We start from the raw sequence: 21,296 nt of genomic DNA on the forward strand, positions 1-21,296 counted from the left end.
AAGAATTGTGAAATTGAAGGCTGTAAAAAAAGTAACATGTGCTTTAGGACCTGGTGGAAGGAAGGAAGGAAGGAAGGAAGGAAGGAAGGAAGGAAGGAAGGAAGGAAGGAAGGAAGGAAGGAAGGAAGGAAGGAAGGAAGGAAGGAAGGAAGGAAGGAAGGAAGGAAGGAAGGAAGGAAGGAAGGAAGGAAGGTGGATGTATAACGCAAACATCTAGCAACCAAACTTCTAGCAAACCAAAGGTTTGACTCTCATCACGGACAACTTTTGTATTTAAGCTAATTAGCATCTATGCAATTACTTACTACTTTGCAACAGCTTATCATGTTAGCTAACTCTTCCCCTAAGCCTAAACTTAATTAACCATTTAACCAAACTCCTAACCTTAACCCTAACCTTAACCCCTAACCCTTAGCCTAGCTAACATTAGCCACCTAGCTAATGTTAGCATTAGCCAACGAGCCACTTAGCTAATGTTAGCCACAACAACTTGGAATTCGTAACATATGTATTGCAAATTCGTAACATATTGTATGAATTATCATTCATAACATATCATACAAAATAGATGATGAACAACCACATATTAATACATACCATACCAAACATAACATATCATACTAATTTGAGTGTCCCAGATTTTAGTTTAGTATGTCTACCCCTGAGTCCAGGTTGGTTCCAGAGTAGAGAGACCCACAGTCACTACTGGAATTGAAAACTGGCAGTGTCTGCTGTGGCAGGAGGGAAGGTACCAGTTACCTGAATTATATTATATTTATATTGTATAGGCTTTTGCATATAATTGACATGAGTAGATTCTTGTAGTATATTTTTCAACATTCTTATAAGATAAGATAACATTCTTATAAGATTCCATCCCTCAAAGATTTATAAGATTCCATCCCTCAATGTTCATCTCAAAGTGCATTTAACTATTGAAATTCCTTTTTTCTCTCTCCGAAGGGCTCTCAATTTACTGTTGAGAGTTAGAATAGTAGAATACACAAGTTGCAATTTCAACATTTGACTGTGCTTCAGCAGTTTTTATCTTGTTATGTCAGTCATTGACAGTCACTCAATTAGTCATGTCAGCTAACAATTTTTAGATTGGTAGTTAGTCTAGCCAGCTATCTAAACTTGTAGTAATCATGGCCAAATACCAACACGGCATGCAGGGCAAGAACCCAGGGGCCCTGACCTCCAGGGGGCCCCCATTGATTTTGTTAGTCACTCTCACTCAGGTATCATTAACATGGTATAAGTATTGGCAAAATGTGTAAAAGTGCAGGAAATTAGCTTTAAAACTGCAAAAATGTCTCTCCATCCCATTGCAAAATTGGCAGAACTGCAGGAAATTAGCTGTAAAAGTGCACATTTTCTTTCTCTGCCCCATGGCAAAATTAGTAGGATTGCATGACTTTAAAAAATATGTACATGTATATACCAAGGTGTGTGTGGCTTTCTCCATTGCTAACAGTTAACACTTACTTTGATATCACCTCTATGTTAACTCCAAAACAGTTGTCTTGGTGGGTGAAGGCTTACTGGAGAATTTGTTTACTTTTTTCAAGGCTTTTAACAGTGTTTAGGTCTAGAGAACGCTTGTGGCTACCAAATCTTTTCAGAAGAATTTCTCCTTTCGTGGTTCAATCTGTCGTATTGTAGCTCTCATATAAACACAGAAAATGCTCCGGTCTGGGTGACTGAGGCAACCGTTACAATTAAAGTCATTAGTATGAGCACATATCCCCCTACAAAATATGAGAGCGAGGAACTCTATGGCAGTTTCCTCCACGCAGGTCGATGTCCAGACACTGACGCACAACCCTAACCCTGTTGGGGGAGTTTGGTGAGGAGGGGAGGGAGGAGGGGGCGAGAGTATAGCGGATCCGCAGCTCCATCTGCATGCAGAGACGAAACCTGAAGAAAACGCGCACTCATCCATCATCCAATTCCACTGATCGCAGAAGTGAATGTACCTCTCATCTGAGCGCTGAACAGGCTGCGCTCTTCTTTGTGCCTCCTGCTAGAACATATTTCGCATTAGCTCTGGCCACGGATTCAGCGCCAGTGAGCTACTTTTGGATACATCAGTTATTCAAAACTATCTACAAATGATTTACACAATTTTATATTGCTGAGGTATTTCAAAGAAAAATGTAATATATACTATATTGCCTATTTGACATATTATACATACCTGTTATGTGGCAATGACCGTCACCACTTTGGCGCACAAGATACCACTGTGCGCAATGGGAGAACAGTTGCATTATATGTTAAGTGTAAGCCACAGGGCAGAATGTTGCCTTCCGTTGGATTTTCAGTGATGGTCAGAAAACTCTTGGCTGAAATTAAACCATTCCAAAATGGATCTAATGTGACGTTAAAGTTTACAAATAAAGGTAAGTTTAACCTGTACATACATCTTGAAATTGTACATGTGCTATTAACAAATAATTAGCCAATTAACTGTGATCTTGTTTTTTGCAAAAGGCATGCTCAATAATAGTAATAGTCTACCATATGAATAACTAATGTATAAATTTTTTTATCGGAAACTTTAGTTCAATTGACAGCTTCTATTAAATGTTCTGCCTGAAGTAAATTGTAACAGCGCATCTGTAATTTTTTTAGTCTAATCAAGGTTATTTCTTGTGCGCGTTTGTGTGCCATTGTGCGTGTTGTAGAATTTTAATGCCTGCAATGTAACACAATTTTACTTGACTTAAACAAGTAATTGAATGTTATTGTCCAACTTTGGTAGCCAAACAGATCAAACAATAAATTAATATAAAATAACCTCTCCAGCAATACTGAACAAAAATATTACAATGTGAAGTCTGTTTTGGCGTGAGAAATATTTTAGAATGATAGAAGACAGACTAATCATAACCACCTTGCATTTATGAGACCAATATTTCTGCATAAAATAAATATAGTCAATACTGAACAAGTGTAATCTAATTTCTGATTTAAAAAAAACAATCTAGTCATTTTCCTCACAATTGTCTACTGAGTACGTTTTAAAAAGATCTATAATATAAAAACAAAACAACAAAACCTCTCTTAAGAAAATTACGGCCACTGTCTTTAATTAGAGCGCAAAGGTTGCCCATGTAGTGCACCCAGCTCCTCATCTCCAGAACAATCCAATAGAATGCCTGCATTTACGCAATAAACCCGGATCCACAGATGCCAAACAATAACCACATCAAATCTTGACCTGTGCCCTGCAAATATATTTTATCCCAAAATTAAACATTCCCAATGGTTTTGTTTTTCTAAGTAAATCATCTCTCAGCAACCACAAACACATAGTCAATGAATGGGTTCAACATTAGTTTGCCATTGTCTGGTCCTTATCAATAAATAAAACAGTTTAGTGCAAAACAATTGAATCATTTGCATCAGAAAGTAGTTTCATTACAACACCCAGAGGAATCCCATCCTCTGAGAGTTGCTAGCATTGGCAAATGCACCATAGCCTAAAACTATAGCATAGCGCTGATCCTATCCATCATTTATTTCTGCTGAGGAATCAATGGCTGTTTTTCCAAAGGGTCTGACATCAACTTGAGGTTGTTTGTCCAATCCAGATCAATTAAATCAACATTTGTCATCAGTATGAACAGTACACATAGCTGCTGCTCGACACAGTGGAAGAGACACACGGGTATAAAGTCCCAACCGTTCAACACATTAAAGTTAAAATAAAAAATAAAAACACACAGAAAGCCCTACAGGAGGAGTGTGGGGGCATGCAAGTGTATTGTGTGGGGGCCTATAAGTGATGGGCAGGCTTTATTAAGTAACTTCATGTTGCTTGAAAGACAGTCATAAACCCTTATATAGTATAGGCTAACAGTTGCCATGGTGCTTGGAAGGAATGTATTCTCCTTCACCATGGTGTTGCTCTGTTGTTATCTCTCCATTCTCTCTCTCTCCATTCTCTCTCTCTCTTTCTCTCTCTCTCTCTCTCTCTCTCTCCATTCTCTCTCTCTCTCTCTCTCTCTCTCTCTGTCTCTGTCTCTGTCTCTGTCTCTGTCTCTCTCTCTCTCTCTCTCTCTCGCTCTCTCTCTCTCTCTCGTGCACTCAGGTGGGATGTGACACTAGTATCCCCTATCTCAACCCTGAAACAGACTCAACCCAGCCCTCCTCCCTGTCAGTATGGATCTCTGGCCTCTCCTACCATCATCCCCCAACCTCTCCCTCCCCGAGCCCCTGTACTATGACAGCTACTTCCCAGGGAACGAGTCCGACCTGGGGTCCCGGAATGACACTCCTGACGAGACCCAACAGGTCTTCGACAAGACCAGCTCCGTGGTTATTACTTTCATCTACTTCATGGTCTGCGGCGTGGGCCTGACGGGCAACACCTTGGTGATCTATGTCATCCTGCGCTACGCTAAGATGAAAACAGTCACTAACATTTACATCCTGAACCTGGCCGTGGCTGACGTCCTCTGTATGCTGAGCCTACCCTTTATCGCCATGCAGCTGGCCCTGGTCCACTGGCCCTTCGGCTCCGTGCTCTGCCGTCTGGTCATGACCGTGGACTGTCTCAACCAGTTCACCAGCATCTTCTGCCTCACGGTCATGAGCATCGACCGCTACCTGGCCGTGGTCCACCCCATAAAGTCCACCAAGTGGCGGAAGCCACGCGTGGCTAAGATCATCAACCTGACCGTGTGGGGAGTGTCCCTGCTGGTCAACCTGCCAATCATGATCTTCAGCGGTCTGATGCCCAATAAGAACGAGGCGTGGGTGTGTACCATTGTGTGGCCAGAGCCTCAGGAGGCCTATCAGACGGCCTTCATGTTCTACACCTTCTTCCTGGGTTTCTTCCTGCCGCTCACCATCATCTGCCTCTGTTACCTGCTCATCATCGTCAAGGTGAGCTCCTCCTCCCGATTAACAGTGTTTTATTCTCAAGTTCATTCATCTTTTACTTCTTTGGTGAAGTTCTCCCATCTATTCTGATATAGTATTTATTGACCTATAATCTAGAATTATAGAGATACGGTGTCTTCAGAAAGTTTTCACACCCCGCTTGACTTATGACTTATTCACATTTTGAATTCCGGCTCTAACACAACAAAATGTGCAAAAAGTCAAGGGGTGTGAATACTTTCTGAAGGCACTGTAGGTACAGTTGCGGCATCGATGAAGGTAGTACCAATAACAAAGGATGTGTCCCCTCTCTCCCGGCCACTAGGTGAAGTCGTCAGGCATGCGCGTGGGCTCAACTAAGCGTAAGCGCTCGGAGAGGAAGGTGACCAGAATGGTGTCAATCGTAGTGGCCATGTTCGTGCTCTGCTGGCTGCCCTTCTACGTGTTCAACGTCACCTCGGTGACGGGCACCATCAACACCACGCCTGTCCTCAAGAGCACCTTTGAGTTTGTGGTGGTGCTGGGCTACGCCAACAGCTGTGCCAACCCCATCCTGTACGCCTTCCTGTCGGACAACTTCAAGAAGAGCTTTCAGAACGTTCTGTGCTTGAAGAAGGTGGCGGGCCTGGATGAGGCGGAGCGCAGCGATAGCCGCATGGAGCGGACGCGCATGGTCAAAGACGTCACCGCCGAAACGCGCAACACAGCGCTGCTCAACGGCGAGCTGCAGACCAGTATATGACCTGTTTGCCAGAGTGTGTGAGACAGTGTTTGTGTGCGTGCTTGCTTGCATGTGTACGCGTGTGTGTGTATGCAGGTATGAAATCCGCATAGTACTCGGTTCATCTGAGGTGGCCGTGGGGCTGCTTGTGAGTATCATCACCCTGAACAGATGGATGGTCCTCTGCCCACTACCAGAGTGTATGTGGACGAGTTAGATAGACTAGTCATATTAACATCACTCTCCTATAAGCTGCTGGGCAGTGGCCCAGGCACCAAGAGGGTCCATACTGTCTTTTACAACATACCTGTCAAGATCCGTCTTGGAAAACAGAGAAAAGAAGATTGATTTGAAGAAGACGAAAAATATGTCCTATCATGTTTCATTGACATGGATTGATTCATACTGTCTTGAGAGCAGGATATAAGAGAAAGAACACCTTTGATAAAGCATCTTATTTATTGATGAGGAAGATGTTACTCACCAAGTCAGATCCCCTTTGACTGAAGCTGGAGACTTTCGAATTTTGCATCCAGGAAGGTTGGAAATCCTATCTGACTGCCATCGTGAAGCTTCTCTGACTTCAAACAAGACAATCTCGTCTGGATGTATATACAGTGCCTTCGGAAAGTATTCACACCCCTTTACTTATCCACATTTTGTTGTGTTCCCGCACAAATGTAAAATGGGTTCAATTGAGTGTGTGTCACTGGCCTACACACAATACCCCATAATGTCAAAGTTTTAAAAAGTATTCAACCCCTTTGTTAGGGCAAGCATAAAAAAGTGCTTAACAAGTCACATACAGTAATACGTTGCGTGGACTCACTCTGTGTGCAATAATAGTGATTAACATAATTTTTGAATGACGACCTCATCTCTGTGCCCCACACATACAATTATCAGTAAGGTCCCTCAGTCAAGCAGTGAATTTCAAACACAGATTCAACCACATTGACCAGTGAGGTTTTCCAATGCCACACAAAGTAGGGCACCTATTGAATGGTTAAAATAAAAACAAAGCAGATATTTCATATCCCTTTGAGCATGTTGAAGTTATTAATTACACTTTGGACCGTGTATCAATAAACCCAGTCACTACAAAGATACAGGCGCCCTGCCTAACTCAGTTGCCAGAGAGGAAGGAAACCGCTCAGAGATTTCACCATGAGGCCAATGGTGACATTAAAACAGTTACGGAGTTTAATGCCTGTGAAAGGAGAAAACTGAGGATCAACAACGTTGTACTGTAGTTACTCCACAATACTAAACTAATTGACAGACTGAAAAGAAGGAAGCTTGTACTGTTACGGTTTTCTGTAGGCGAAGGAGAGTCGGACCAAAATGCAGCGTGTAGATTGCGATCCATGTTTAATCAACAAACGTAAACACGAATCAATACAAAACAAAGAACGTAAATGAACGTAATGAAAACCGAAACAGCCTATACGAGTGTAAACTAACACAGCGACAGGAACAAGGACACTAAGGACAATCACCCACGAAACACACAAAGAATATGGCTGCCTAAATATGGTTCCCAATCAGAGACAACGATAATCACCTGACTGATTGAGAACCGCCTCAGGCAGCCATAGACTAACGCTAGACATCCCACAAAACCCCAAGACAAAAACACACCACAATAACCCATGTCACACCCTGGCCTGACCGAATAAATGAAGAATAAACATAATATATTTTGACCAGGGCGTGACAGAACCCCCCCTAAGGTGCGGACTCCCGGACGCACATCAAAACAATAGGGAGGGTCCGGGTGGGCGTCTGTCCATGGTGGCGGCTCCGGCGCAGGACGTGGAACCCACTCTATAAATGTCTTAGTCCCCCCTCCTTGCGTCCTAGGATAGTCCACCTTCGTCGCCGACCATGGCCTAGTAGTCCTCACCCAGAACCCCACTGGACTTAGGGTCAGCTCGGGACTGAGGGGCAGCTCGGGACAGAGGGGTAGCTCGGGACAGAGGGGCAGCTCGGGACAGAGGGGCAGCTCGGGACAGGGGCAGCTCGGGACAGGGGCAGCTCAGCACTGAGGGGCAGCTCAGCACTGAGGGGCAGCTCAGCACTGAGAGGAAGCTCAGCACTGAGAGGAAGCTCAGGCAGGTAGTTGGCTCCGGCAGATCCTGGCTGGCTGGCGGATCTGGAAGAGTCTGGTTGACTGGCGGATCTGGAAGAGTCTGGTTGACTGGCGGATCTGGAAGAGTCTTCTTGACTGGCGGATCTGGAAGAGTCTGGCTGACTGGCGGTTCCGGCAGATCCTGGCTGACTGGCGGTTCCGGCAGATCCTGGCAGACTGGCGGCACTGGGCAGACTGGCGGCGCAGGGCAGACTGGCGGCACTGGCGGCGCTGGGCAGACTGGTGGCTCCTTGCAGACTGGCAGCTCTGGCTGCTTCATGCAGACTGGCCGCTCTGGCTGCTCCATACAGACTGGCAGCTCTGGCTGCTTCATGCAGACTGACAGTTCTGGCTGCTCCATGCAGGCTGGCAGCTCTGGCTGCTCCATGCAGGCTGGCAGCTCTGGCTGCGCTGAACAGGCGAGGCGCTCAGTAGGTCTGATGCGTGGTGCTGGCACTGGTGGTACTGGGCCGAGGACACGCACAGGAAGCCTGGTGCGGGGAGCTGCCACCGGAGGGCTGGGGTGTGGAGGTGGTACTGGGTAGACCGGACTGTGCAGGCGCACTGGAGCTCTTGAGCACCGAGCCTGCCCAACTTTACCTGGCTCGATGCCCACTCTAGCCCGGCCAATACGAGGAGCTGGTATATACCGCACCGGGCTATGCACCCGCACTGGGGACACCGTGCGCACCACTGCATAACACGGTGCCTGCCCGGTCTATCTAGCCCCCCGGTAAGCACAGGGAGTTTGCACAGGTCTCCTACCTGGCGTAGCCCTATTCCCTGTGAGCCCCCCCCAAGAAATTTTTGGGGCTGACTCTCGGGCTTCCTTGCCAACCGTGTTCCCTCATATCAACGGCTCCTCTCTCCGGCTGCCTCTGCTCTCCTAAGTACCTCCACCTGTTCCCATGGGAGGCAATCTCTTCCAGCCAGTATCTCCTCCCAAGTGTAACAACCTTTGCCATCCAAAACGTCTTCCCATGTCCATTCCTCCTTTCGCTGTACCTGCCTGTTAACACGCTGCTTGGTCCATTTGCGGTGGGTGATTCTGTTACGGTTTTCTGTAGGCGAAGGAGAGTCGGACCAAAATGCAGCGTGTAGATTGCGATCCATGTTTAATCAACAAACGTAAGCACGAATCAATACAAAACAAAGAACGTAAATGAACGTAACGAAAACCGAAACAGCCTATACGAGTGTAAACTAACACAGCGACAGGAACAAGGACACTAAGGACAGTCACCCACGAAACACACAAAGAATATGGCTGCCTAAATATGGTTCCCAATCAGAGACAACGATAATCACCTGACTGATTGAGAACCGCCTCAGGCAGCCATAGACTAACGCTAGACATCCCACAAAACCCCTAGACAAAAACACACCACAATAACCCATGTCACACCCTGGCCTGACCGAATAAATGAATAAATAAATAATAAATAAATAATATATTTCGACCAGGGCGTGACATGTACATAATAAAAATATTCCAAAACATGCATCCTGTTTTGCAAAAAGGCACTAATGTAAAACTGCAAAGAAATGTGGCAAAGAAATTAACTTTATGTCTTGAATACAAAGCATTATGTTTGGGGCAAATCCAATACTACACATCACTGAGTACCACTATTCATATTTTCACGCATGGTGTTGGCTGCATCATGTTATGGGTATGCTTGTCATAAGCAAGGACAAGGGAGTTTTTTAGAATAAAAAGAAACAGGATAGAGCTAAGCACATGGAAAATCCTAGAGGAAAACTTAGTTCAGTCTGCTTTCCAACAGACACTGGGAGACAAATTCACCCTTCAGAAGGACAATATCCTAAAATACCAAATAACAATAACCTAAAATAGGACAATAACCTAAAATACCAAAATAACCTAAAATACCAAATACACACTGAAGTTGCTTACCAAGATTACATTGAATGTTCCTGAGTGGCCTAGTTACAGTTTTGACTTAAATCGGCTTGAAAATCTATGGCAAGACTTGAAAATGGCTGTCTGGCAATGATCAAGAACCAACTTGACAGAGCTTGAATAATTTTTAAAAGAATAATGTGTAAATATTGTACAATCCAGGTGTGCAAAGCTCATAGAGACTTACCCAGAAAGACTCAAAGCTGTAATCCCTGCCAAAAGTGATTCTAACATGTATTGACTCAGGGGTGTGAATACTTATGTAAATGAGATATTTCTGTATTTAACTTTCAATCCATATGTAAACATTTCTGAAAATGTCTTCACTTTGTCATTACTCAGTTTTGTGTGAAGATGGGTGAGAAAAAAACATATATTTAATACATTCTGAATTGTAACACAGGTTGTAACACAACAAAATGAAGAATAAGTCAAAGGGTATGAATACTTTCTGAAGGCGCTGTAGACATGTGACGTTTTCTGTGACGTGTGTTTGCTCTCCTTGTAAAAACCCAGTTCAGTTTCGATCACACACTATGTTTACTGCGCCTTGTTACTACCGTTCATCTGTAGGAAGTCATTACTCTCTGATTTATATTTGGCTCAGACCTTAGATGCTAGCACAGCCAATGACGGGCAGAATAAGAGAGCATGATGTGAATGAGAGAGTGGAGTGGTAACAGCAATGAAAAGAATAGCTTATTATCGGTTTATTGCTCTTTTTTCCCTTTGCTTCTTCAATTTATTTATAGAATTTCAGAATACGAGAACAGAAAAACAGTACAACATCCCCAACCCCTATCCACCCACTCACCCACACCTACCTCCCACCCATCCCTACCTCCCACCCATCCCACCCACCCACCAAGGTATCATACAAGGTTATCACAGAAAATTAAATTAAATAGGACCAAAACGTTAACAGTAATAGAAACAAAAACAATGGAAAAAGTGACATCAAATTCATAATTATAGTTGAATCTTATCAGCACAACATGTGGCCACTAGAACAGACATGACTGCTTACTAAAATAAACAAGTGACACTGTGTAAAAGACAGGCTCTCCACCTATTGTATGAATGGAGACCAGGTTGAGTCTAACTTTTGTCGAGACCCAAGCACAGTGTACCTAATCTTTATTCAGAGGCAGAGATGACATTAACTCCTTAACCCACTGCATGAGGAGGGCGGCTTTGCAGGCTTCCAGTGAAAGAGGACAAGGTGGCGCGCCAGCAGCGAGGCCAATGCTTTTGCATTCGTGTGATGCTTGGTAACATTCTGATCAAGGGGAAGCACTCCAAAAATAGCATTGAATGGGTTGGGGCTAATAGTTGTATTACACAGGTGGAAATGCCTCAAAAATGGGGTCCCCAGAAGCCTACACAAAGATTGGCATGACCAAACCATGTGTCCCCACAGTCATTGGACTATGGTGTCATCTCAAACACTTCGGGGTCAACATTTGGATATATGTTTGCCAATCTGTCATTTGAGTAATGGAGACGGTGCAAAACTTTGAACTGAATGAACCTGTGCCTCATGCAAAATGATGAGGTGTGGATACGCTCAATGATGTGTTGCCCAGGAAGGCGGATTAACATTCTGTAGTATGTCGTATTATCTGGAGATTGTGCCCTTCAGATAGGGGTTAAGATCTAAGCACTTCTCGACTGGACACTTAGCGGGGTCGACTGGAAATGAAGGGAACGTTTTTTTTAGCAAAGCTGTGAGTTTACAGGTACCTAAAAAAGTGGGTGTTGGGGAATATTATGGTCAACCCTCAGAGTTTTGAATGAGCCGATGTGTCAATCTGCGATGCCCGGTAGACATGATTAGATGTGAATGGGGAAAAAGAAGCACTTTGGTTGTTAAAGACAATTTCATAATTGGGACCAGATTTCTTAGGTTCTTGACAATGAGATTCAAAACATGGGTGCCAAGGTTCATGGGCAGTGGGGAGCACAGGAACGAGACAGGAGTAGTTGGAAGGCTTGACTGTATCTCCATGAAAGCCCAAATTGGACCATCCTTGTTTTGAAATGTCGAAACCAAATAAACACATTTAATTATGTATACCACTACCAGTGGTAGTGTAAATAATTGGAAAGGCCCAGCCCACCTGCAGGTTTTGGTCTCTCTAGATATATCTTTCTCATTTGTGGATTTTACTTACTCCCAAACCGTGTCAGATTGCATCACATCCTATCCTTGTCAATGTAATAGTGTTGAAATAAGACAGGCAGGACTGATCCCTTCTGTTCGTGAACCTTTCACCTCACACATGCAAAAGCACACACACACACAGTCTCTGACATGGGCGGTTCATATAGCTATTGTATACAGTTCATAATCTGGTATAACATTTTCCCACTGTCTTGGGGCCAATCTTGTTGATACTCAGCAGAATGAGTTGTGTGTCAGCATCAATTCTATGCTTTCAGAGTGACGCTGATGTTTTCTGAATGAACAGCATTGCATCATGGAGTGATGATACCTAGCCAAAGGAGTGGGGGAGCTATAGCTGCAGTGTTTTGGTTGGTAGAGAGATGGGTGGGCTTCAATACCACAGTCCAAGGGCAACGTTGTTATCTCTCCAATGTGTACGGATAGGGAATCCATGGTTATGTGTTTGTGTGTTTGTGTGTGTGTGTGTGTGTGTGTGCCTGTGTACTTGCCTGCCTTCCTGTGTGTGTGTGTGTGTGTGTGTATGTGTTTAAGTGTGTATCTCATGTATTTTCTCTGGAAGGCCTTAACGTGTTAGCGTGTGTGTGAGCCACAAATTTCACAGCCCATTAAAGTGGTGAAATCAGGCGTTGTAATTAGCATCATTATGCCAGAGGCGCGAGAACGCTCTCGCTCATGTACAGTAGGTTATCTGGCCTGTAGATAGATTTAACCCAAGAGGATGAGGGTTTAGTATAGCACACGGAAGGATGGAACCTAAGCCTTCTCTCTATGTGTTGTTCATTTGTGAAGGGCTATAACGTGCTAACCTTTGGGTGCACTGTTCAAAATGAACTGTCTATAAATAGTTGAATCCCTACCTTGTTCCTACACACACACACACACACACACACACACACACACACACACACACACACACACACACACACACACACACACACACACACACACACACACACACACACACACACACACAGTTCCAGACACATTGAGGAGAACAAGTGATGAGTTCACAACCATTAGGATTCTCCGTTACCAATGCTTGCTCCTGTTACAGGGGAGCAGGGGGTCTTAAATGAGAACAAGGAGGACAGATATAAGATATGAGGTCATATATCCATCTACAGTAAGCACTATTGTCCTCTAAGTGGGAGCAATCTTTCTCTCTTGGTCGCTTGCTTTCCTTCAGCTTGCAAACAGTAAGCGCCGTGTAAAATGTTGTTAATGATGTGTCATAATGTGTTTATTGTCACGTGTGAGTTCTCAGATGGATTATAGTTTATTGGACAGTAATTATACTGCACTTTCGTAATACAGAGCAATGTGTGTGTGTGTGTGTTTATGCGTGTGTGTGTGTGGGACTGCCGCTTGATATCACTCACCCTTTCTGTTAACCATAACTCACGATTAGGGTATGTACAAAACACTGTGTCAATGTGCACATATTTATCTATCTAGTCTATTCATTACTACGTATCAGTTGTGCTAGTGTTACGTTAAAATCGACTTAATTAGTTAAGGAAGCGCCCAGTGAACGCTCCTGAACCTTAAACAAGCATTATATTATAGATGGTCGTCTGGAGAGATGACATATATACAATTCATTTATGTAAAGATTACTAACTGAACAAAGTAGCCACAGAGAGTTAGAGGAAGGGGTCGAACATGGTCATACACTGTACTCAAATACAGTCTTTTCCATTATGTAAACAGGATGTTAATGTTTAAAAGAAACCGCAAAATGCAGAGGTCAAACCATACCATCCCCTCCATCATGTCAAGTGTCTATCTCTCAGGTTCAAGTGTCACAAGTGGTTGAACTCTAAACGATACAGGGGTACTATACTATTGAATGTCAGTGAAATGAAGGAGCAGTACTCATCATCAGACCAACAGTATTCTTCTCACAGTGTTTTTCTCAATATCAGCTGCTCTTCTTGCGCTCCGAGGTGCAGTGCAGTAGCCTGATCCAAGATCTGTTTGTGCTCTTGCCAACTCCACCGCTGTCATTGTCAAACAAAACATGTCTGGCCTGGCAACGAGTGACAAGGAGTTGGCATGATAGCATAAACAGACTGGCACTCAGGCTAACAAATGCAGTTGAATACAGAGCATATCCCTGCTCAGCAAGTGAAATTATTACATGTAGGCATTGTGATTGTTGTGATAAAGAGTCTTTTTTAATGTAGTTATAATAAATAATAATAATAATACATTTAATTGATAATGTGCTTCTTGAAAAACATCCTCAAATGTTATATGAGGTAGTCTACTGGGGCAAGAAATAGTTGGGGTATGTGGTCGTAATTTACTGGGGTCATAATGTACTAACCAAAGACAGTTATCAGGTACAATGTACAGAACACTACAATGTACTGCCAAAATAAAGGAAACACTTGAGTAAATGAGGGATACAAAGTATATTGAAAGCAAGTGCTTCCACACAGGTGTGGTTCCTGAGTTAATTAAGCAATTCAAATCCATGCTTAGAGTCATGTATAAAAATGCCCAGTTCCATTTTAGAGATCTCAGTGGTCTAGAAATCTCAGTGACTTTGAGAGAGGGGTCTCAAATGAGCAAGTCAAATCTAATTTGATTTGTCACATATGCCGAAATCAACAGGTGTAGATCTTACCGTGAAACGCTTACTTACAAGCCCTTAATCGAGTTAAGAAAACATTTACTAAATAAACTAATGTGAAAAATGTAATAATAAAAACACAATAAAAACACAATAAAATAACAATAACAAGGCTATATAAAGGGGGTACCGGTACCGAGTCAATGTGAGAGGGTACAGGTTAGTCAAGGTAATTTTTACCTGTCGGTAGGTGTAAAGTGACTATGCATAAATAATAAACAGTGAGTAGCAGCAGTGTAATTAGTCCGGGTGGCCATTTGATTAATTGTTCAGCAGTGGCCTGGGGGTTGAAGTTGTTAAGGACCCTTTTGGACCTAGACTTGGTGCTCCGGTACCGCTTGCCATGCGGTATAGCAGAGAGAACAGTTCATGACTTGGGTGACTGGAGTCTTTGACAATTTTTTGGGCCTTCCTCTGACAGTAAATAGGTCCTGGATGGCAGGGAGCTTGGCCCCAGTGATGTACTGGGCCGTACGCACTACCCTCTGTAGCGCCTTACCGAGCAGTTGTCATACCAGGCGGTGATGCAACCCATCAGGATGCTCTCGATGTAGCAGATGTAGAACTTTTTGAGGATCTGGTGACCCATGCCAAATCTTTTCAGTCTTCTGAGAGGGAAAAGGTGTTGTTATGCCCCCTTCACAACTTCACAACTTGGCATGTTTGGACCAAGATTGTTTGTTGGTGATGTGGACACCAAGGAACTTGAAACTCAACCCTCTTCACTACAGCCCCATCGATGTGAAAGGGGGCGTGTTCGGCGCATCTTTTCCTGTAGTCCAGGATCAGCTCTTTTGTCTTGCTCATGTTGAGGAAGAGGCTGTTGTCCTGGCACCACACTGCCAGGTCTCTGACCTCCTCCCTATAGGCTGTCTCATTGTTGTCGGTGATCTGTTGTGTCTACAGCAAACTTAATGATGGTGTTGGAGTCGTGCTTGGCCACGCAGTCGTGGGTGAAGAGTGAGTACAGGAGGGGACTAAGTACCCACCCCTGAGGGGCCTCCGTGTTGAGGATCCGCGTGGCTTATGTTTTGTTGCCTACCCTTACCACCTGGGGGCGGCCCGTCAGGAAGTTCAGGATCCAGTTGCAGAGGGAGGTGTTTAGTGCCAGGGTCCTTAGCTTAGTGATGAGCTTTGTGGGCACTATGGTGTTGATCGCTGAGCTATAGTCAATGAACAGCATTCCAGCTACACCAATGTGTCGGAGGAAACACCGTACACCTGGTGACAGTGTCAGTGTGCATGCGCCCGGCCCGCCACAGGAGTCGGTAGAGCGCGATGGGACAAGGAGATCCCTGCCGCCCAAATCCTCCCCTAACCCGGATGACGCTGGGCCAATTGTGCGCCGCCCCATTGGCTCGTGGTGGCCCAATGCCCTATTTATACACGTTATGTCGGTGTTTCCTTTATTTTGGCATCTTCTCTGACACTTTTACAGATTGTTGTCTTTGAAACCCTGTACGTGTAAAATGGTTGGTTAGTTTTATTTGAGAGTTTGCGTTAGCAGCAGTGGCACACAGTTAGCCTATTATTAGAAAGATGTTTAGAGATTATGTTTTACTCCCAATGGCCATAGAAATGGAGGAATATGTATTTGAATGTGTTGAGTTCATATTGAATGGCTAATACTAACTAGCTTTCCATCCAATTAGCGACAGATTTTCATGTGAATATTCAAAAATCTGCATAAAAAAATTCCAAAGGAAATGTGTTTCCATCAAATTGACTTGTGCGTAAATGGCTGCATGATGACGTAATGCACAAAAAAAAACTTTTGCGGTTAAATTCCATGTATCCATGTAGCAAATAAAAAATACAAGTTAAATGGGTTTCCATGGTATTTACTGATGTTTTTTTCACAAAAAAATGTTGTATAACTGTCACGTTCATCATAAGGAGTAGACCAAGATGCAGCGTGGTATGTTTCCATCCTTTGTTTTGGAATAGAAAACTTCAAAGAACAAAACATCAAAGCGAACAAACAAACCGTGAAGCTATAATAATGCTCACAGGCAACTATACATAGACAAGATCCCACAAAGCACAATGGGGAAATGGCTACCTAAATATATTCCCCAATCAGAGACAACAATAAACAGCTGCCTTTGATTGAAACCATACCAGACCAACATAGACATATAATTCCCCTAGATAACCCACCCTTAATCACACCCCGACCTAACCAACATAGAGAATAAACAGCTCTCTATGGTCAGTGCGTGACAATAACAAATGTGTCCACTCTTGCCTTGGCACATGAGCTCTAGCCAACACCTCGCACTCGTAGATACAGTGCGGGTAGGCTACCTACTATACACAATGAGATTATTATGAACAAAATAACTAGATTCTTTTTATTTGTTAAACAGAAACCAAGGATTGTTCATCATCTCACCAGAATAAAACCCTCAATATTTATTGGAAATTAGCATTAAGCTCATCACCGTGCACTTTCACCACCCTGTGAAGTTCATAATAATTGATTTAATTTGTAGCCTAATAAACTGCATACCTTCCCAGGTAGTAGTGGGAGGACCACACAATATCATTGTGTGACTCCAATTTACTTTGAAATAATTGTTATTATATCAATATTTGCTCATAAAAGCATTTCCACCATAATTTCTCACAAAATACATTTTACCGACATCAAAGATTCCACCTTGTCTAGCGTATTTTGTTTAGTCAACATCTGGAAAGTTTACCGACAAATTAGCAGTTTCCATCAGGCCCCTCATGAAAAGTTTTATCTGACATGTACTTTACTTGCATGAAAAGGTTGGAAGGAAACCTGCCCACTGGGCACAGACATCAGTTCAACACCTAGATTTGATTTACATTTGGTTGAGTTGTCATCTAATGTGAATTCAACATGAAATTAACAAAACATTTCTCCATGTCATTGGATTTAGATAAAAAAAAATGGTAAAAAAACAAACACAAAATGGCTCTACGTTGATGACTTTTTGCAAATCCAATCAGTTTTCCACGTTGATTCAATGTCATCACATAGATTTTTGGGGTTGAAATGCTGTGGAAACAATGTTGATTCAACCTGTATTTGCCCAGTGGGTGGTTACTGTAACACGTAAAATCTGGTTGAGATATCACCAAAAATGTTACTAAATGTCTCCCTCACATGGTTCGTTTTTGAAATTATGTAATGTGATCGCCCCAAGGATATTAGCTAGATATAGATATACAAACTACTTTGCAATGGTCAGACAAACCACTGTGGATACACTGGATATACAGTAAGGTCCATGATTATTGGACCCCTTGATAATACAATTCCTCAGAGAAAGTGGATTTTGTTTAACAAGTAATAAAAAATCCTTTAAAAAAGATATGGTTCTACATTTTTATCACCCATGTTTTCTTAATATAACATTCTTGCACCCTCCCCTTGCGAGGATAACAAGGCTGAGCCTTTACATTAAAAATTATAATGAAAAATAGGTTGGTGAACATGTTAGGAAGGATCTTACAGAATCTTTCCAGATCCATGATATCCCTCGCCTGCTCTTATAGACTGCCCTCTTCAATTCGGCAGTGTAGCCTAGTGGTTAGAGCATTGGACTAGTAACCAAAAGGTTGCAAGTTCAAATCCCTGAGCTGACAAGGTACAAAATCTGTTGTTCTGCCCCTGAACAGGCAGTTAACCCACTGTTCCTAGGCCGTCATTGAAAATAAGAATTTGTTCTTAACTGACTTGCCTAGTAAAAATAAAAAAATTCAAACCACAGGTTTTCAAAGGGGTTCAAGTCTGGAGACTGAGATAGCCATTGTAAAATGTTGATTTTGTGGTAAATTAAACATTCCTTTGTGGATTTTGATTAGTGCTTGGAGTTATTGTGTTGCTGGAAGATCCATTTGAGGCCAAATGTCAGACTCGTGGCCGAGGTAACCAGGTTTTTGGCAAAAAAATGTCTTGGTACTTGGTAAAGTTAATGATGTTGTTGACCCCAGGACTAGCGTCATAAAACCAAATTTTACCGTAAGTATGAGTTACTTGTCTGCATATGCTTCTGTTATTCAATGCCAAACCCACCACTGGTGAGTGTGGCCAAAGAGCTACAGTGCCTTCGGAAAGTATTCAGACCCCTTGACTTTTTCCATATTTTGATATGTTACAGCCTTACTCTAAAATGGATTTTAAAAATAAAAATCCTCAGCAATCTACACACAATACCCCATAATGACAGTGAAAACAGGTTTTAATTTTTTTTGCTAATTTATTAAAATGTATTCAGACCCTTTGGTATGGCACTCGAAATTGAGCTCAGCCTCATCCTGTTTCCGTTGATAATCCTTGAGATGTTTCTACAACTTGGAGTCCACCTGTGGTAAATTCCATTGATTGGACATGATTTGGAAATGCACCATGACCCTCAGGTCAAAGGAATTGTCCATAGAGTGCCGAGACCACCAAGAGTCTTCCTAGAGCTGGCCGCCTGTCCAAACTGAGCAATCGGGAGAGAAGGGCCTTGGTTAGGGAGGTGACCAAGTACCCAATGTTCACTCTGACAGAGCTCTAGAGTTCCTCTGTGGAGATGAGAGAACCTTCCAGAAGGACAACTTTCTGAGCCACTCCTCAATAAAAGGTACATCACAACCTGCTTGGAGTTTGCCAAAAGGCACCTAAAGACTCTCAGAACCATGAGAGCCAAGACTGGGAGACTAGTCAGGATCGAGGCAAAGATGAATGGAGCAAAATACAGAGATCCTTGATGAAAACCTGATCCAGAGCTCTCAGGACCTCAGACTGGGGCGAAGGTTCACCTTCCAACAGGACAACAACCCTAAGCACACAGCCAAGACAATGTAGGAGTGGCTTCAGGACAGGTTTCTGAATGTCCTTGAGTGGCCTAGCCAGAGTCCGGATTTTTTATTTATATTTAACCTTTATTTAACTAGGCAAACCTGATTGAACATCTCTGGAGAGACCTGAAAATAGCTGTGCAGCAACGCTCCCCATCCAACCTGACAGAGCTTGAGAGGATCTGCAGAGAAGAATGGGAGAAACTCCCCAAATACATTTGTGGCAAGCTTTTAGCGTCATACCAAAGAGGACTCGAGGCTGTGATCGCTGCCAATGGCGCTTAACAAAGTACTGCTGATTAAAGGGTCTGAATACTTTTATAAATGTCATTTTTATTTGTAATAAATTAGCAAACATTAAAAAAAAACGTTTTTGCTTTGTCATTATGGGATATTGTAGATTGATGTGGAGAAAAAACGATTAGAATAAATCTGTAACGTAACAAAATGTGGAAAAGTCGAGGGGTCTGAATACATTCCAAAGGCACTGCATATTTCATGTTATCTGCCCATAGCACTGGCTAACGTTTGATAAATGGCATTGGCACTTGGATTGGAACCAGTGCTATGTTCATGTTTTTGACCCCTGTGTTTTTTGTTGTTGATTTTTTTGTGGTATAAACTTGTTCAACAAAATCTCTTTATCTGAGCAACTGTAATAGCATAGCATAATAGTGTTTCCCATTTTTTGGAGCATACAATATAGCTCAGTATTTGTAAAATGTATTTTATACAGTATTTTTTGCTCATCTTTATCAAGCGTGCCCATGATTATGGACCTGACTGTACTTACTCTGTTCGGCTTGAAGAAGGCTATTTGTCCATACAGCCAAACAAACAGACATTATGAGATCCTAAATGGTTTATCTGAGAATACCTGGGTTGAGATCATTTGTTCGATTTCTTATTGTGTTCAAAATCCACTGTTGCATATATGTTGGTTTCATATCAAATGTCTGTTTTTTGTAAATATGTTGTTGCTACTGTTGTTGTTACTACTACTAATACTACTACTACTTCTACTATTACTACTACTATTACTATTGCTACTACTATTTGCAATTAAAACAGTTCCATTTAAAAAATGGCTGGCTTCACTCGTTTGGATTGACAAATTTGTTAGCATTTCCAGTGCTGTTGAGGTCTAAGTGTGTTGACTTGTTTGGGTTTTTCTTCCTCCTATTTGACTGAACATCTGTTTGTAGGCCTATTCTGAGAGTTAGTAGGTTTCTGTAGGTGAACTGTTTAAAAACAGGCTGCCTGTTTCTACATGATGTCTACTAGCACACAGAGAACTGGTAAACCAGGTGCAGAGGAGGGTACAATTATATGTCACCGGTTTTAGTTTCACAGTGACTCAACACACAGATCTGTATAGCTGTGAAGTCATTGCAAATTCCCTTCCTTTGCAGTTGTGTTGTTTTTAAAGTAAGGAGGGGATACCAGGGTTGGTTCTCAGCAAAAGCATACTGTACATACACTGAGTACACAAAATATTAAGAGCACCTGGTCTTTCCATGGCATAGACTGACCAGTGGAATCCAGATGACAGCTAGGATCCCTTATTGATGTCACTTGTTAAACCCACTTCAGTGTAAATTAAGGATGAGGAGAAAGTCTAAAGAAAGATTATTGGACAATTGAGACACGGAATGTGTATGTGTGCCATTGTCAAGTTGGTATAAAGGCATTGGGAGTGTCACGCCCTGACCATAGAGAGCTTTTATTATCTATGTCGGTTAGGTGGGGGTGGGATTGAAGGTGGGTCATCTAGGCTTTTATATGTCGATGTTGGCCTGTTATGGTTCCCAATCAGAGGCAGCTGTTTATCGTTGTCTCTGATTGGGGATCATATTTAGGCAGCAATTTCCCCTTTGTGCTTTGTGGGATCTTGTGTTTGTGTAGCTGCCTGTGAGTAGTCCAGAACGTCACGTTTCGTTTGTGCTTGTTTGTTTGGTGAGTTTCTATTTATTAAAATGT

The 21,296-nt window shown here is 42.7% G+C and overlaps 1 protein-coding gene across 2 annotated transcripts; it reads left to right on the plus strand.

Moving 5' to 3' along the window:
• The first annotated feature begins 1,875 nt into the window (after positions 1-1,875).
• LOC135523889 (somatostatin receptor type 2-like) lies at positions 1,876-20,401 on the plus strand. Of its 2 annotated transcripts, none has more exons than XM_064950893.1 (3): positions 1,876-2,405; positions 4,143-4,896; positions 5,219-20,401. In XM_064950893.1, the coding sequence occupies exons 2-3, from the start codon at positions 4,171-4,173 to the stop codon at positions 5,633-5,635; spliced, it is 1,143 nt and encodes a 380-aa protein (XP_064806965.1). In that variant the 5' UTR covers positions 1,876-2,405; positions 4,143-4,170; the 3' UTR covers positions 5,636-20,401. The 2 variants fall into 2 exon arrangements, with proteins under 2 accessions (XP_064806965.1, XP_064806964.1); XM_064950892.1 differs by having other exon boundaries at positions 1,878-2,405; positions 4,100-4,896.
• Positions 20,402-21,296: the final 895 nt, after the last annotated feature.

The sequence above is a fragment of the Oncorhynchus masou genome, chromosome 31 (assembly GCF_036934945.1).
Source record: "Oncorhynchus masou masou isolate Uvic2021 chromosome 31, UVic_Omas_1.1, whole genome shotgun sequence".
NCBI classification, from domain to species: Eukaryota; Metazoa; Chordata; class Actinopteri; order Salmoniformes; family Salmonidae; genus Oncorhynchus; species Oncorhynchus masou.

Excerpts from the sequence above, each read along its gene's own strand:
- LOC135523889 (XM_064950893.1), top strand. The coding sequence starts at position 4,171 with ATGGATCTCTGGCCTCTCCTACCATCATCCCCCAACCTCTCCCTCCCC. Across the intron at positions 4,897-5,218 it reads ACCTGCTCATCATCGTCAAG|GTGAAGTCGTCAGGCATGCG; the intron begins GTGAGCTCCTCC and ends CCCGGCCACTAG.